The sequence below is a fragment of the Raphanus sativus genome, chromosome 5 (genome assembly GCF_000801105.2).
Source record: "Raphanus sativus cultivar WK10039 chromosome 5, ASM80110v3, whole genome shotgun sequence".
Classification (NCBI taxonomy): domain Eukaryota; kingdom Viridiplantae; phylum Streptophyta; class Magnoliopsida; order Brassicales; family Brassicaceae; genus Raphanus; species Raphanus sativus.
In genome coordinates, this window is record NC_079515.1 from 5,903,521 (window position 1) to 5,920,651 (window position 17,131).

Sequence of the window (17,131 nt, forward strand, 5' to 3'; positions counted from 1 at the left end):
TCTAAATTTATGTCTAAATATTATAAATATATCATTTAGTATAACAAAAAAACTAAAAACATAAAATAATACCCGTCCGGTTGGGCGGGTCAAGGTCTAGTTTATATTTTATATGTAACGCCTATAGTAGAAGAAAAATAATAAAAGGATTATAGTTACGTAAAGTGTGACTTACAATAGTGAGAAGTTCATAGAGTTGACCACCCCTGGTAAAAAAAAGAACGAGCTCCCGATGAAAAAAATTTGAAACCAACCCAAGTATGCCAGCTAATGGATTTTAAACGTTCAAAAGGCCCAATAAATAAAAATACGGCCCAATAATCCTAAATAGAAAATCTTGTTTGAAGTATTATGTAATTTACATGTACGTCCTTATATTCCGGGTAAATTACAATTCCACAGTCTTCTTCTACTTCAAAATGGCGGGAATATGACCGGAGCCCTAATTTTCTCGAAATCTCCCCCAATGGGCAAATGGTTTTAACCTGCTTCGCGTCTATCAGTCCCACTCTTCTTCTTCCCTTCTTTCGATTAACCACTGTTTCAGTCCCCTCTTCCGAGAGCAACGAGGAGGAAAGCATCTCTACAATCGTTACATCTGGAGAACAACGGCGAAGAAGAAGATGCCGATCGTAGCTGAGTACGCGAAGTCGAACCGATCCTCGTGCAAGGCATGCTCGAAGGCCATCGCCTCGAAAACCCTAAGGGTAGGGTTGATTAGCAAGGGACCTGGTGGTTTCGACATGACCAGGTGGCACCATCTGGATTGTTTCCCCACCGATTCAGTGCCGATTGCTTCCGTCGACGATGTCAAAGGCTTATCCGCTTTAGAGGTTAGGGTTTCTCATCCAAAGGTTTTTTACTTATAAGAAAAAAAATATTTTATTTTAATTTAAGAAAACGTTTTTTTTTTTGTTAATAGACTTTCACTTGTTTTTGTTATTTGTGTTAATGCATGTGTGTAATGGTTGTAGAAAGAGGATCAGGATGCTTTGGCGAATCTGGTGGAACAGTGTGGTGGGCCTGCTCAAGAAGTAAGATAAACATAGTTCACTCTCGTTTGCAAATATACAGTACTTTACTTTTCTTAACTGCTTGTGTCTGTTGAAACGAAGCAGGTTGATGAGAAGAAGGAAGAAGAAGAGGTTAAACATCCTGGATCAGATGAGATCAGTGGGGAGAAGAAGATTAAGGAGGCGAAAAGTTCTTCTGCTTCTGCAAACGTTTTTGCTGAGTATGCTAAATCAAGCAGGTCTTCGTGCAAGAAGTGCTCTCAGACGATTGCTGCAAAAGAAATGAGGTTAGGGATGGCGACCAGAGACTCTCGGGGATTTGATAGGACAAAATGGCATCACATGAGCTGTTTCTCCTTTGAATCAGTTCCGATTGATTCTGTAGAGGACATTGGTGGATTTTCATCACTTCAGGTTAGTCTGTATTTACATATTTGGAATATTTTTATAGTTAGGGTGATATAACTTTTGGATGGTTCTGCGTATGTCCTTCGGTAATGAAGATAATAACATAATACCGGTAGTTCTATTTCACAAAGATTTCAATGTCATTGTCGCGTCGATTTTCAAATTTATTAATGGCATCCATTCTTTCTTTGTACTGACGTATATTGCATAACTGCTTCATTTGTTTTGCTAAACAGAGCGATGACCAGGATGCACTAAAGGAGTTGGTGCTACAATGCGGGAAGAAGACCTCTGTAGATGTACTAGCAAAAACCCTGTTTGATAGCGTGTTTATAGGTGGTTTATGTACTAACTTCTTATATCATTTCATGATGGGTTTGCAAAAGATGGAAGAAGATAACGATGAATCTGTAGCTGATAAAGGACTAACGGAGGAGACAAACAAAAGAAAACATTCTCAGGTTACTAGATGGCAAAAGGCTTGTTTTCTTCTTGTTTGGTAATGTGGATTTAGAATGTAGACTAAATTACTTTTGTTTCTTAACTGCTTGTATCGGTCAAATAAAGCAGGTTGACGAGGAGGAAGAGACTAAAAAGCCCGGATCAGATGAATTAAGTGGGCAGAAAATTAAGGAGAAGAAAGGTTCTTCTGCATCTTCAAAAGTTGTTGCTGAATACGCGAAATCAAGCAGATCATCATGCAAGAAGTGCTCTCAGCCGATTGCGGCAAAGGAACTGAGATTGGGGATCGTTACCAGAGACTCTCGGGGTTTTGATATGACAAAGTGGCATCACATGAGCTGTTTTCCCGTTGAATCAGATCCAGTTGATTCTGTAGATCACATTGGTGGATTTTCATCACTGCAGGTTAGTCTGTATTTATAGATTAAGAATTTTCAGTTAAGGGGATAGAACTTCTGGATGATTGCATATGTCCTCTTGTTACTAGTATCATAAAATGAAACAGATAATGTTGTTTCGAACATAGATGTGTCATATTGAATATTGATTATAAGAATTGTCACGTTGACTCTCAAATATACCAATGGCATGATATCATTGTCAGTGTCATGTTGAATAAACACCCAAACACATAGCTAGCCTTAGTCGTGCTGATACATTTTTTTTTTATGTATGATTCATTTGTTACAAAATAACAGAATGGTGATCAAGATGCATTAAAGGAACTGATCCAAAAATGCGTGAACAAGACCTTGGTAGGTTTACTAGCAAAACCCTTATACATCATAATTGCTTTCGTTTACGAAACTTAAATATTTGAGGCCTCTCTGAATTAACTTCTTACTCCATTTCCTGGCGGGATTGCAGAAGATGGACGAAGATAAGGAGGAGACTGGAACTGATTACCACCAAACGGAGGAGACGAACAAAAGAAAACATTCTCAGGTTATTAGATAGTTTTAATCACGTCTTCTAATACATTTTTGTAAAAGTTGAATTTTCATTGTTCTGTAATTGATTGTTTTTGTGAAGGTTGGGGAGATGGTGGTTGAAGATGAAGTGCAAACCAATGCGAACCCACCGAGTACTAGAAAACCTAAGGTATGCAAGCAATAAGATGTATTCAAACACCTGCTAATGGTTGCCAGTCTCTTCTTTATGTAGAGATTCTCCTAACTGATTTTAAGCATTGCTTTATACAGATGGATACCAGTGAGTCAACTTCTCAGGTTGTAGCTGAAGCAGAAATCTGTCTTTCAGCTTCTGATGTGAAGGAAAAGTACAGGGTAGGCAGTCTTAGTGTGTACTAGGTTAACGTTCTGTATTATCCGTTAACTTTATCTTGTTCCTAGGGGCGCTTTGGCAGTGGTGGCATATGTATTCATTTTCCGATTTTATATCTCTGCTGCTAATACTGTCTTTTTCTTCCTTCAGGATGCCAGTCTATCACCCAAGTGGAAAGCATTTGAGACTGTAATATTCCTTGAGCGGGTCAGAAATCATCTTTAGATATGATGTTATTTTTCGAGTGTAAATATAAGACAATGTATTATGTCTTAACGATAAATTCATATGATGCATCTTAACAGGATGATGGTCTTAATGATTCAGAGAAGATAGCTGCATTTGATTTTGATGGATGCCTTGCAAACACATCTGTGAAAAAGTAAGAAGCCACTCCGTCACTCAGAATTTTGCTCTTCTTCTCTGTTTCCAACCTCTTACAGTGACCATCTATTATTTCCAGAAAGGCAATCACATACATAATATTTTCGTTTACCTCTTTCTCAGAGTAGGTGCAGATGCATGGTCACTTATGTATCCTTCTATTCCCAAGAAACTGCAAAGTCTTTATAGTGAAGGCTATAAGCTGGTACCTTATCTTCATTCTGAATTCCCTCTAAAGCCATGTGACTCAATTGCCTAAGTTTGTTCGTAATAGAGATACTGATTTTAAATGGCCATCAGGTGATTTTCACAAATGAGTCCAACATTGACCGGTGGAAAAACAAAAGACAAGCTGCTGTGGACTCAAAAATTGGACGCCTCAACGGTTTTATCAAACGCGTGGAGGTTCCCATCCAGGTGAAGTGCGGTTTGGTTTTTCATTATTAATAAACGTTATTTTATATTCTCAAGAGCACTGCTTCAACAAATTCTAGTTATTATAATTAAAAGAAATTATGATGCAAACAAAAGCCCTATGTTTAAGTTAGTTCTGTCTTGCAAGTTCTCATAAGCTGACGTTGGTATCTGAAGATTGTTAATGGTTTCGTTCTGGAAGCAGGTGTTTATAGCCTGCGGAGTCGCAAGTTCTGGTGGTAAAGATGACCTTTACCGAAAACCAAAGCCTGGAATGTGGCAACTCATGAAGAAGCATTTTAACTCTGGAATTGAAATTGATATGGATAAGTTAGTTTCCTCCCAACTTGCTCTTGATTTTTTTTGGATTTACCTGTGAAACTTCTTGCAAGGCTGGAAGATTACAGACATTTGTACTAACTTCTTTGTCATCAGTTCGTTCTATGTTGGGGATGCAGCCGGAAGAAAAGGTGATCACAGCGATGCAGACATAAAATTTGCGCAGGTATTTGTTACAAAACATCAGGCATCTCAGCAATACTCGAGATAATTTGCGTTACTTTCCTGATAGACAGCTACTTGCTTTGGTTGCAGGCGAATGGATTGAAGTTTTTTACTCCGGAGGAGTACTTTATCGATTGAAGTTAGGGAACTCAAGTCTTGTGCGTTATTTCGCTATCTGTTTTGTCAGACACGAATGCTTTCTGTGATCAAACTATCATCGGTGTTTATTTAACCTAGCAGTCTTTTTATATAACACGGTTAGATGTATTTAACTTAACACTCTTTTGTATATGGCACTGCCATTTAAGCATCAACTTATCAGGCGTTACAGAGCTTACTGATCCAAGAAAGTATTTGCCCAAGCACCATAACAAATCATTGACAACAAAAAATGTTTCGATTAATTTTACATGAGGTTGGAAAGTTCTTGGATAATCTCTTCTTCATGCTCTAGTAACATACATATCATTCTTTCAGCCGTTTCATTCTAATAATCAAAATAGACAAGACCTGAACTGGTTGTTATCACTCTTTCTGACCAATCTCGCCTTCTAAAATGGCGTGTCTTGTCAGAACAATCTCTTTCACAAGGTTTCTGTAAACAAAGGGCCTAACAGCAGCACGAAGAAAGAGCTCAGGTGGGATTCTACTCTTCTTTATCTTCTTCATCCACCTTCCATATCCTACTGTCTTCCATTCCTCTGGCTTCACTTTCGCCTTCTTACCTCTCATCTCCAACTCATCTCCTCCCAATCCCATCTCTCCATCATCTTCTCTTTCCGCCATTGCCTTCAACTGCTTCTCATAAAACTTATCTGACACCGCCATGCTCATCTCCGCAAGCTTCTCCATCCTCTCTGCGTTGCTTGTCGCTTTCTTGAATTGCTCTTCCCAATACCTCTCATCCTCTTCCGGATCAGCCTCATCTGCTTCACTTTCAAAACTGTCTTCCTCCACGTTTCCTTCCACATCCACAACCATGTTATCATCTTCATCTTCTTCTTCTTCCTCCTCCATCTCGCTATCATCACCTTCATCTTCAACCCATTCAGAAAACTCAGCCTTCTCCGAGCTCCCACTATTAATCACCTCATCCTCCTCCTCATCCGGAGCATCACACCCTAGCTCCATCTCCTCCAGCTTCGCTTTCCACTCTTTCGTATACGGATGCAAAAGCTCAACAGGATGGTTCCCAAGCAAAAACTTCAAAACCCTAGACTTCTTCTCATCGCTACACTTCTCATAAGCCTTCACCACATCATCCACAAAAGCCGTCTGCCTCACCTTCAACATCTTACACAACCCACCGTAGTAAGTACTAAACTCCACCCCACCATCATCATCCTCCACCTCAAACACGTACCCAGCCTCCGTCACAGGGTTCAAATAAGGCATAATCGAGTTGAAAAAATCCTCCTGAGGCTCGAACCTACACTGAAACACAGGCTTCTTCACATAGACAATATCAGGCCTAAACCAAGCCGCGCACTTACATATCAAAGACCTCGACTTGTTCCCCAACCTCCCCATCAAGTTCCACTTATCAAGCCTCTTCTTCTTATCCACCTCCACAACAACCTCACTCACCAACGTCCACTGCTCCCACGGCAACTCACTCAACCTCCACTTAGGATGCCTAACGAAAACCCAAAAATACCTCAAACCAACCCCACCCGAATCCAACTCCTTGACCCGTTTCTGAAACGCGACATTCATCTCATGCTGCTCAATCTTCTCAAACCCCTCGTGATTATCCACCTCCCCGATCATAGTCACACACTCGTCAGAGATCGTCCCTCGAACCGGATCCCCAACGACAACACCACGCCACGAGTACGGACCAAACTCGCCGTACTTGAACCAGTCGTGAGGATGGCGTAATCTCGGGTCGTCCTTATCCATGAACCGGACCATCCTGTCGTAGCCGAGCCCGATCATCTCCAGCTCGTCCTCCGTGAACTTGTCCGGGTGGCTGCTGAGGATGCTGGTCCGAGTCTTGTCGGGGTTGTTGTAGAGGCGGTAGAACAGAGACTCCGCTAGCTTCTTCGACTTCTCCCGAGCGTTGCGCTTCGCCTGCTTCCTCGCGTCCGAGTCTCCTTCTATCCTCCCGCCCGACGAGCCTCCTCCGGGTTTCTTCTTGCTCCGCCCCGCTAGTGCGCGAACGTCTCGCCGGAAGAAGCCGCCATCTTTTGGGAGGAAAAGGTCGGAGCTTTTGACGCTTAACGGAGAGTTCGTCTTGGTGAGGGGCGAGACGGATACGGTTCTTCGTGCGGAGGAGTTGGGTGGAGATTTAGGGGTGGAGAGAGGGAAGAGGGAGAAGCTAGGGTTTAGGGTTTTAGAAAAGGATAAATCTTTCCCCAACATTTCTTCCTTCGCGAATCAACGAAGAGACAGACAGAGACAGACAGGGATGATTAGAAACGAAGATAATGTACACAGACGAATACGACGGCGTTTTAGGATCGGCCGATGAACATCGTTTAAGCAGAATACGAAAGACTATGAAAACATTCGAAACGGCGGCGTTTAAGCGTATAATATGACAGCGTTTAAGCGTATGCTGCCTATTAATACGATGCCGTTTTGTGGATGCCCGACACGCAAGCCATCATTTCATTACTAACTAACTAAAGAAGTAAAAATCCCTGTCTTTTTTATTTTCATTTTCTCCGATAGAACTTACACGATGGCGAAGAGGATACACCTGACGGAACTAGGCTGCATCGCGTGCGAGGAGCTCACCGAGCTCGGCGCGGGAAAAGAAGGGTGGCTTGTGAACAATCCAAACCTCCTCTCCGCGCTCGATTCCCACTCTGTAGCCCTCGCCAATCGATTCCTCATCCTGATCGTGAATTGGGCTGATCCCGATTCCCCTCGCGTCAAGATCAGACCCGATCTGTCTCCCATCGAGGCGGAATCGATCACGTCGATCGAGTGGTTAGTGTTCGACGACGTCAGAGTCGTCGTCGCCGGTACCTCCTGTGGATATCTCCTGGTTTACTCTATCGCCGGTGATCTGATTCATAAGCAGGTAAAAAAGAATTTCGTAACTTTAAGACCGTTGTTTGGTTTAAACAATGTTGTCCGAAAGACAGTCATTTAGTTTGGTTACATCTTATGGGTGTATATATATAACACTTGGTGCATCATAGCCTAATTGGCATTTTATCTGTTAAATTTGATTTGATCCGAATTTTATTCGTTTCGAGCCGTGTATTACAGTTGGTGCATCCGAGCCGTGTATTGAAGCTAAGAGTACGTGGAACTAAGAAAGATTTGATGCAAGAGACATCCTCTGAGGAGATCAGCATCGTGTTGCCTGGCATTATTGCTCGCTTTGACGGCTCTAACATTCAGGTAAAGCGTTGGAAAAAAAGTTCTGACGTAATGGGGAACTGTTAAGTTCTGAGAGTTTTTTTTTAAAATGATTTGTAGAGTATGCTTCAGAAATGGTTTCAAGAAAAAAATTCAAACTTTTGGGACCAAAAGAGTAATAAAAAGGGTGATCCGGGGGAAGATACGGAGAGTTTGCACCAACGATTACCTTATCAGATATGGAATGTTAATAAGAATGGTGTGTGCGTTGATGCTACTATCACTGGCATTATGCCTCCTCCTTTACTGGAACATCAGGTGATGTCTATTTGATTTTTTTTTTTGATTTATAAATGTTGATGATTTTTATTCTTTGACAGTCAAGTCAACGTTATTACTGTGCAGTGACCATTGGAGAGGATGCTGTAATCTCGGCTTACAGGTTGGTAACATTAGTGATCTATGTGTTACTTTCTTGGTGTTCTTCTGTTTGATTAGAGTTATTATGTTCTTTGCAAAGGCTCTCTGAAGATAGAGGTAGATCGCTTGTTGGAGCGATTCTATCAAAAGTCGTGCCTGCAGCTGCTTCAACCATTGCTTCTTTTTCAAAACTGATATGGAGAAGTAATGATCAGTCACCGAAGCGAAAGCCAGAAACCAAGACTCAATCATTCGCTCGAGGTAGATTTTCATTCACAAGACTTTTGTTAAAGCAATACATTCAGTCTATGGCTTTAACCTTTTCCAAAATGTTGGTCTCAGCATCATCCTTGACGTGTATAAAGGACTACCCGAGGAAAGGAGAGAAGCTGACGTTATCCCCGAGTGGGACATTAGCTGCTATAACAGATTCTCTTGGTCGTATACTTCTGCTAGACACTCAAGCTCTAGTTGTTGTCCGTCTATGGAAGGTTCGTTTAGCATCCTTCTTCATACTTTGTTTTCTCCTTAAAGAGAGCTCACAGAGTTTTTCTTCGTCTTTAGGGTTATCGTGACGCTAGCTGCGTGTTCATGGAGATGTTAGCCAAGAAAGATAAAGGCAAATCTGTATTCCACTCAGAGCCGGTGAAAAGCGATTACTGTCTATGCTTAGCCATTCACGCGCCACGCAAAGGCATCATCGAGGTACCCTTTTGTCTTCTCTCTCTCAATTACATTATATAATTGTTTTTGATTATATGGCGTGTGATTTGATCTTGCTACGAAACTTTGAAACCAGGTGTGGCAGATGAGGACGGGGCCACGTCTTCTAACGATTCAGTGTGCGAAAGGTAGCAAACTGTTGCAGCCTGCGTATAGGTTTGGATCAAACTCTTCATCTTCTCCTTACATTCCTCTTGAAGTCTTCTTACTCAATGGAGATTCCGGCCAAGTCTCTATGCTCAACCGATCTCTATCTTAAGTAACCGTTTTGTTTTCAATAGGTTTCTTCATTTTTTTTACACTCAAACTTGTTGTGCATAGCTAAGAGGAGTCTCTAACTGATTACAAGAGAAATTGATCTATAATCTGTTTTCTAATCAACAAGAAGAAAGTTGCAGTGATTCTCTAATGTGTAGTTAGTGTCTATGTGATAAAATCGTAATTTTTTTGCTTCAAAGATTCAACAAATAGTTTTGCTACGTTTGTATGGTTTACGAAATTAACATACCAAAACGTAGCTACAAAGAGATAATTGTTTGGTCTATGAAATTAACATAATGGCTTCTGATAGTTTTGCTACGTTTGTATGGTCTATGAAATTAACATAATGGCTTCTGATAACTAGAAAGATAATTGTTAAGATGTGATATTCTCTTTTTCTCCTTTTAATTAAGTGAAGTGGAGAGATCACAGAGTTGCAATCAATGGATTGATGAAAACAAGCAAGAAACGCCAGGAATTATGGTGGTGAAGAATAACTTAGTGACGAATGTTACTTGGGGAATATCATTAGCTTCAACTGCACCATTCTGTAATGACAAAGCTTAGCCTTCAACCGCACCATTCTGTGATGACAAAGCTTGAAACTGTTTGCAAAGAAAAACACTGAAGCTGCATCCACGGCTCGAGGATCTAATCGGCAACTCTTGTTGGCTTGATATTTGACCGAAGTTAGAGACCTTGCTCTTGCTATTGGAGAAAGAAACATGAAAGTAAGGCTAATCACTTTGCAAATAAATACTTTAGTAATAGACTGATAAAACAATTAATTTGAACTAGTTTTTGATCCGCGCGCCGGCGCTGATGTTTGTCTTTCATAGACATAAATTTTTAATTTTTGAAAACTGATTAAATTTAATTTCTTATACTCATTATGTTATAGTTTCATATGTTTAATTTTCAGGTTTGACATTGGTGTGTTTTGTCAATGTTAATAGCCTTCGTTTATAAACTATGAGATTATGTTTTTTCATTGTCTTTTTTTTTTTAGTTTATTTGGTTATATTAAATAAGATTATTAAAATTTTGTTTTAAAGTTTTATATTCAATTCAAATTTTGTATTTATATTTTTAAAACAAATACATTATTTGGACAAACCAAAAAATAATGAAACCAAATTAAAAAAAAAACATATGGATGTATGTGACATATAAATTTTTATTATGGAATTATTCCCACTCTTAAATTAATATATATTGGATAGATTTAAAAATCGCTAAATTTCTCAAGAAATGTGACAGGCGCTATTGGGTTCTCTACTTGTATGATTACAGAGCCACATATTTGTATTGTCTATATTATTGTGAAGATCCTCCCAAGATGTCTTTCATCAAGACATGCAATATCTACTCTATATATAAAAAACAGCAAGAGCCAATATTTAAAAATAACCTCGCACGTTTAAAACCTCACTGATGCCAAGGAATCACTTCTCAACATTCCCTCTCGATTCCTTGAGTTGTTGCCTCTGTTCAAAACTCAAAAGTTTTAAAGTTCGATACTTTTGGTATGGATATGATGCCTGGTTTAACCTACACAAAACTATATGGGTTCATAAAGAGCGACCAAATGAAGTAATGTTCAACTGTGAAATCTCAGAAAGTCTTATATTTCATGTTTTCTCAAACTTATTATTTGATTTTTTAGTTTGTAATTGGTTAAGTAATTTATTAGACAATTGACACAGGTTTGTTGGTTTGATATTTAACATAAGTTATAATCTTAATATGGGCTTCATGTATAATAAGTTCAAAACATTTTATTTTATTCCAAAGCAAATGACTCAAAAATTAGGCTAGGAACGTTGATTAAAATCGAAGTATTTAGTATGAAATATGTTAAACGATAGAGTTTAAAATATGTGGCATATTTATGTAATTATTATGAAAAAATTAGGTTATTTTTTGTTGTACTCCTGTTTTAATAGAGTAGACTATTGACTTGTGAGAGTCATAGATATCAGATTTAATTGGTGTCTGAACCGTTTAGATCCAATAGTAAACCAATTGCAGTACTATGGCAGGGTAAAAATTTGAAAAACCGCTGTATAACCGAACCGCCAAATTGGACCGGAAATTATACCGAAAGAGCAAAGGAAATCCGGAAGGTGGGTCCCACTATTATCCAGATAGATCCTACGTGGCTACAGTACAGCCGTCGAGATGATTGACTTTAAAAAGGTCAAACCTTCCAATCGCATCTCTCTCTCGGCGATAAGGAAACACCAGACCACGAGCGGTGAAAATCAGACAGCAGTTTGATCTTCGAACTTCAGGTTCCTTCTGTGTGTGAGAATGAGTTTATCATCCCCAACCAGGTCCGTGAAATAAAGTTTCGATTTTTTCCCATTTTTTTCTCTTATTTTTTAGCTAAAAATCTAATCGGAGAATTTGAATTACAGTGCCTGCAGCTCGTCGAGATGTTACTCCTCGGGCTTATCGTTACCAATAGGGCTCCGTTCAAGTCCCATCAATGTGGGGTTAGTTTCATATCCAAGAAGACACACTAACGCTCCTCGCAACCTCGTCATAGCTTCCTCCTCCTCCTCCTCCTCTTCATCCTCAGGTTCGTTATCTAACTCTAATCCAATCTCTCAAAGATTCATCCTTTTGAGTCTCTTAGTAGATAAAGTTTCCAATTGAATCTTTTCTTTGAAAATTCAGATCCACTATTGGTCAAAGCTGCTAAAGGGCAAGCAGTGTCCCGCCCACCAGCTTGGATGATGCGTCAAGCGGGAAGGTACATGTCCGTCTACAAAAAGCTAGCTCAGAAGCACCCTTCCTTCAGAGAGAGATCAGAGAACACTGACCTCATCGTTGAGATCTCTCTGCAGCCTTGGCAAGCATTCAAACCAGACGGCGTCATCATCTTCTCAGACATCCTCACTCCCTTACCCGCCTTCGGCGTCCCTTTCGACATCGAAGAAGTCAGAGGCCCCGTGATCCAGTCTCCCATCAGAACCGAAGATGATCTCAAGAAACTGCACCCTATCGATCTCGACAAGCTTCGGTTCGTTGGAGACTCGTTAAAGATTCTGAGAGGAGAGGTCGGAGGGAATGCTGCTGTTTTGGGTTTCGTTGGAGCGCCTTGGACGATAGCGACTTATATAGTTGAAGGAGGAACGACTCGGACGTATACGGTGATCAAGAGTATGTGTCATACTGCACCTAATGTGCTGAGAGCTCTCTTGTCTCATTTGACCAAAGCTATTACGGAGTATGTTGTGTACCAAGTCGAGCACGGAGCTCACTGCATTCAGATATTTGATTCGTGGGGTGGACAGTTGACTCCTGAGATGTGGGAGCGTTGGTCCAAACCTTACATCGAGGAGGTAATATAATCTTGAGGACTTTAAAGATTCTCTTTTTTTTTTTTGGGTTGACAGTTTCTTTTTTTGCTTAGATTATTCATGATGTAAAGAGAAGATGTCCAGAGACGCCGATAGTTTTCTACATAAATGGAAACGGTGGACTTCTTGAGCGGATGAAAGGAACAGGAGCTGATGTTATTGGACTTGACTGGACTGTAGATATGGCTGATGGGAGGAGGAGACTGGGGAGCGATGTTAGCGTGCAGGGGAACGTTGATCCAGCTTACCTATTCTCTCCGCTTCCTGCTTTAACCGAAGAAATCCAAAGGTAGGTTGTTGTTATTTTGTGCTTTTATATTCAAATTCAAGAAACTGAAAGAAAAAAAATGTCTTTGTTTTTGTTGTTAAAGAGTGGTGAAGAGTGCTGGACCAAAAGGGCATATACTCAACTTAGGACACGGTGTCTTGGTAGGGACGCCAGAGGAAGCCGTGGCTCATTTCTTTGAAACCGCGAGGAGTTTGGATTACAAAACGTTTTTCCAAAACCATGTTCCTGCAGAATCTGAATTGGTTGCCTGAGGGGAGAGTAATGTTGAATAGACAGGTTAGACAAAGTCCCTTTGTTGTTTTAAGTTTTGTGAACATATATGTTTGAATTATCTTAATTTTTTGGTGCAGGAATCAGAGAAAATCTTTCTGTTTCCGACTCATAATCTTATCCTAGAGTGAGTGACTTGCTTTGAGAACATTCGACACTGTCCTAGTTTTTTAACTCTTTAACAGTGTCTTGAGTTGCTCATTGAAAATTTTCCCTGTTTGTTTTCTCGATCTTTATTTGTTGTATCTTCTATGTGAAACCAAGTAGCTTGTTTTGTATCATGAACTGAAAAAAAAAAAAGAACGCCTCTTATCTCAGTTTGATTTGGTCTGATTTGGTTATTCAATGTAATTTCCCAGCTAGGGGCTGTTCGTTTCTTCATTCAAATGATCCATTCGAATGGAGATGAATTTTTTGTTCGTTTAGACATAAAAAAGTACAACTCGTTCGGATGGACCATTTAAATGATTTTCGAAAAATTAGTTTTAATTTCAAAAATCAGTTGACTGAACCGAATTGAAGCATTTGAATGGATCAGGTTCAGTCAAAATAAGTAAAAATCGATTTTGCCCCTCACCAAATCCTGAAATTACAAACCTAAAATCCCTGAGTCTATCTCCTCCCCTGCCGTCGAACGACGAAACCTCTCCACATATCTCTCTCTCTCTTTCGCCATTGCCATGAAAGTTTAAGCTCTCTCTCTCCGTCTCTATCTCCTCCTCTCTCTCTCTCTGCATCTCTCTGTCCGCATCTCTCTCTTCGGATCTCTCTCGCCATGAAATCGCCCTGAAAGCTTGAGCTCTCTCTCTCCGTGTCTCTCTCTCTCTCTCTCCGCGTCTCTCTCTCTCTCAGGTATCTCTCGCTCTCTCTCTCTCTCTCTATATCTCTGGAGTTTGTGTGTTCATAAAGAGATCTCTGAGTTGAAACATTGATGGTTTGCTTGGTTTTGATCTGTTTGTTGATGGGTTTGTTCATAGAGTCTGATTCGTCACTGTTCCACTGACCATAGTTTTAGGTTTTTCATATGGTTCATCACTTGCTTGAGATTACTTAGCTTCATTGGTTTGTATAGTCTCATTGGGTTTTAGTTTTCAAGACAGTTTTCTGATTATGAATGATGGGTTTTAGTTTTCAAGACAGTTTCAGAAACTCGAATTATGAATGATGGGTTTGATAGTTCTCTGATTTGCTTAGCTTATCTCACTAGTAGAATCTCATAGTTTGATAGTTCTCTGATTTGCTTAGCTTGTTATGTTTGTAGTCTTGTTGAATTGCTGGAATAAACAGAGAACCTGATCCAGCAATTTGCTCAGTTGATGGATCTTATTATCAGTCACGAGTTTGTTTGCTGAGTCTCATTAGCTTTTTTTTTTGTTTGTTTCTTGCATCAAGTGTACTGACATGCTTGGCTGGTCTGAAACTTAACTTTAGATTGTATGTTTTGGTTGTCTTAACTCTCGTTTATACATATTCGATTGTATAGTATTGTTAAACATGTGCTTAGCTCTCGTTTCAACATTGTGCTTTTGTTATGTGGGTTTTAATGCTTTCTCTGACGTGAACATTTTGCTCTCATTTGACAGGTTTTGATTGGATCATCTCTTGGAATAGGATGAGGAATGAAACTTTATTATCACATTATGTTATGTGGGTTTTCATTTTTAAAATTTAAATATCTTGAAACTTATAAATTTATGAATTTATGAATGTCAAAATGCAAATTTAAATATTTTTTTATTAACTTATATGAAAAAAAATATAAATGTCAAAATAATAATTTTAAAATAATTTTAGTGTAAATCTATTTTATACTAAATAATAAAAATTAGTATACTTAAAATTAATCAAACATATGATTAATTCAAAACAAGGGTATATATGTAATTTGTATATCAAATTCATTTGAATGAAAATTACAAATGGAGAAACAAACATACAATTCATTCAAATGGTTTATTTAGATGGCTCATCTAGATGGAAAAACGAACAATCTTTAAAATCTGGATGGATCATCTAAATGAATTATACAAATGGATCATTTGAATGAAGATTAAAAATGGAGAAACGAACAGGCCCATATACCAAATTTGCTGAAGAAGACAACATCAATTAAGGTTTAAGGAAGCGACTTAGGTTTCCTTTATGGAGTGTTTTCTTTTAGTTTTTTTTTTATATCTCGTTTTAAGGTTTTAACAAAAGCACTCTTGTTTTTTTATCAACGTTTCGCGGTTTCGGTAATACTTAATGTTCTATAATTATGCCCTGTTCGTTGCTTGAACGAAGTCTCAAAAACGTGCGATCACAAATATAAAAGGATTTAAAGTGACAAATCAGCAACTGGTTAACATTATGATTTTGAGGATGCATAAACCTGCCGCTTACGTCACATAATACATGTGTATGAGCCGCTGAAAATTACAGCAGAAAATAAAAATGGTGAAAACACTACCACCAACATCCCCGGCGGCAACCGTACAAACAACGCGCTGCATCAAATTGATCTCCAGACTCTCAAGCTTGTTATTTTTTGTCGCTGGACTCTGACGCTGCATTCAAGTAACGAACAGGGCCTCATAACCTTGAAAACACAAATAGAGTTTCTTTTTGCTCAATTGTTAAACTTCTTCGGATGTTTCTCTCATGTATTCAACTTCAAGGTTCAATTTCTGTTTATATGCTAATGGGCAGGACAAAACAAGATACACAATCATAAACATTCTTTTCAGCTTTTATACTTGCTCTTCTCTATACTATTTTGTGTCGCCTGAACTCTAAAAGCAAGTCGCCCTTTTCTTTTACTTTTCTCTTTATTGTAAGCATTTTCTTTGACTCATATGTCTCATGTCCTTCACCTTTCTTGTAGACTGTTATTATATATGTGATGTGTGTTTGTCATAAGTCATTCTCGATCTTGTCATATCCTTCTATCATCGCCAAGCATGTATTGGAGGGGAACACAAAAGCTTACTCCAAGGAAAAAAACATTAGCACCAGCAGTTAGCTATGAATGGTTTAGTTTTATGCTTTTCTACTTGTAAAAATTGTAGTGGATTCAAATAGGTTTTGTAATGAAAAGAGGACTCATATCAGCTGAGGTCGAGGAGACACTTATACGGTGGCAAAGCTATTGATAATGATGGGGGAGATCGAGCCAGTGACAATGGAGGTGGAGTTACATATACAACCTCATATTTGTATATCTTATTTTGTAACTACAAACAAATTTAATTATATTTTTTGTATTTTATTTAATTATTTTATTTAATTATTTTATTTTATTGATTTTATAAAATTACATTTTTCTATTAAATTGTATAAGTTAGCCACAACACATCTTGGGGCAATTAAGTGAAAATAACTGCAGTCACGATTGTGTGTAATTGTGGACAATATAGCTACAAATATAATCTCTTGCTATGTGTAGAAATTAGCTACAAATAACATTGTGGCTATGTTATAAGAAAAATGGCCATGAATAGCCACCACAATAAGACGATTGCCTTTTATGTCACTGGTAAAGACGATAGCCCAAAGGCAGTGTTTCCAAACTCGGACCAAATCGATCATAAACTGGACAACAATATGGATTGGATTAATGTTAAAATCTAACTAAAATTGAACCAGTTAAAACTCTATGTTTAACCATCAAAAATCCAGGAATCGACAACACAATGAACCGGTCAAAACCTGGTTCGTATATAAAGTAAAATTTTGTTGATCAAACAATTAAATTTTCCTTTTTAAAAAAAGTAAAAATAAGTTGAAAAAATAATAAAGTATAGTCTTTTTTTTACGTCTTTGCTAGTCACAAATACTATTTTACATGTCAAGATACTGTTTTTTTGTCTACTTCTCACTTATGTTCAAAACTTTAATAATTGAAATATTTATGTTTTTGAAATTTGTATAATTTATAAAAGAACAAAACACTTGTTTTATATCAAAACATAGGTTTTTAACTAATGTGTATATAAGTTTTTAAAAGGTGATGAAGATATAAAGTGATAAAGATCTGG

At 38.5% G+C, this 17,131-nt stretch overlaps 4 protein-coding genes across 4 annotated transcripts; 3 read left to right on the forward strand and 1 right to left on the reverse strand.

Annotated features, from left to right (window-relative positions):
* Window positions 1-347: 347 nt before the first annotated feature.
* Window positions 348-4,783, forward strand: LOC108862971 (polynucleotide 3'-phosphatase ZDP). Its single transcript, XM_018637251.2, is given in 19 exon segments — window positions 348-427; window positions 429-493; window positions 496-833; window positions 975-1,034; window positions 1,119-1,427; window positions 1,658-1,720; window positions 1,808-1,882; window positions 1,992-2,288; window positions 2,582-2,638; window positions 2,751-2,828; window positions 2,916-2,984; window positions 3,086-3,169; window positions 3,318-3,374; window positions 3,473-3,549; window positions 3,675-3,756; window positions 3,852-3,968; window positions 4,171-4,295; window positions 4,401-4,470; window positions 4,560-4,783. Coding segments are annotated over 19 exon segments (2,136 nt in total). The 5' UTR covers window positions 348-362; the 3' UTR covers window positions 4,608-4,783.
* Window positions 4,784-4,847: 64 nt separating this feature from the next.
* On the reverse strand, window positions 4,848-6,976 carry LOC108862972 (uncharacterized). Its single transcript, XM_018637253.2, has one exon. It carries the CDS (start codon window positions 6,831-6,833, stop codon window positions 4,995-4,997), a length of 1,839 nt encoding a protein of 612 aa, XP_018492755.1. The 5' UTR covers window positions 6,834-6,976; the 3' UTR covers window positions 4,848-4,994.
* Window positions 6,977-7,016: 40 nt separating this feature from the next.
* LOC108857110 (uncharacterized) lies at window positions 7,017-9,328 on the forward strand. Its single transcript, XM_018631042.2, has 8 exons — window positions 7,017-7,500; window positions 7,692-7,826; window positions 7,905-8,102; window positions 8,165-8,226; window positions 8,305-8,465; window positions 8,547-8,695; window positions 8,769-8,909; window positions 9,004-9,328. Exons 1-8 carry the CDS (start codon window positions 7,156-7,158, stop codon window positions 9,184-9,186), a joined length of 1,374 nt encoding a protein of 457 aa, XP_018486544.1. The 5' UTR covers window positions 7,017-7,155; the 3' UTR covers window positions 9,187-9,328.
* Window positions 9,329-11,377: 2,049 nt separating this feature from the next.
* LOC108856315 (uroporphyrinogen decarboxylase 1, chloroplastic) lies at window positions 11,378-13,432 on the forward strand. Its single transcript, XM_018630089.2, has 6 exons — window positions 11,378-11,524; window positions 11,609-11,772; window positions 11,871-12,538; window positions 12,610-12,845; window positions 12,928-13,121; window positions 13,196-13,432. The coding sequence occupies exons 1-5, from the start codon at window positions 11,502-11,504 to the stop codon at window positions 13,094-13,096; spliced, it is 1,260 nt and encodes a 419-aa protein (XP_018485591.1). The 5' UTR covers window positions 11,378-11,501; the 3' UTR covers window positions 13,097-13,121; window positions 13,196-13,432.
* Window positions 13,433-17,131: the final 3,699 nt, after the last annotated feature.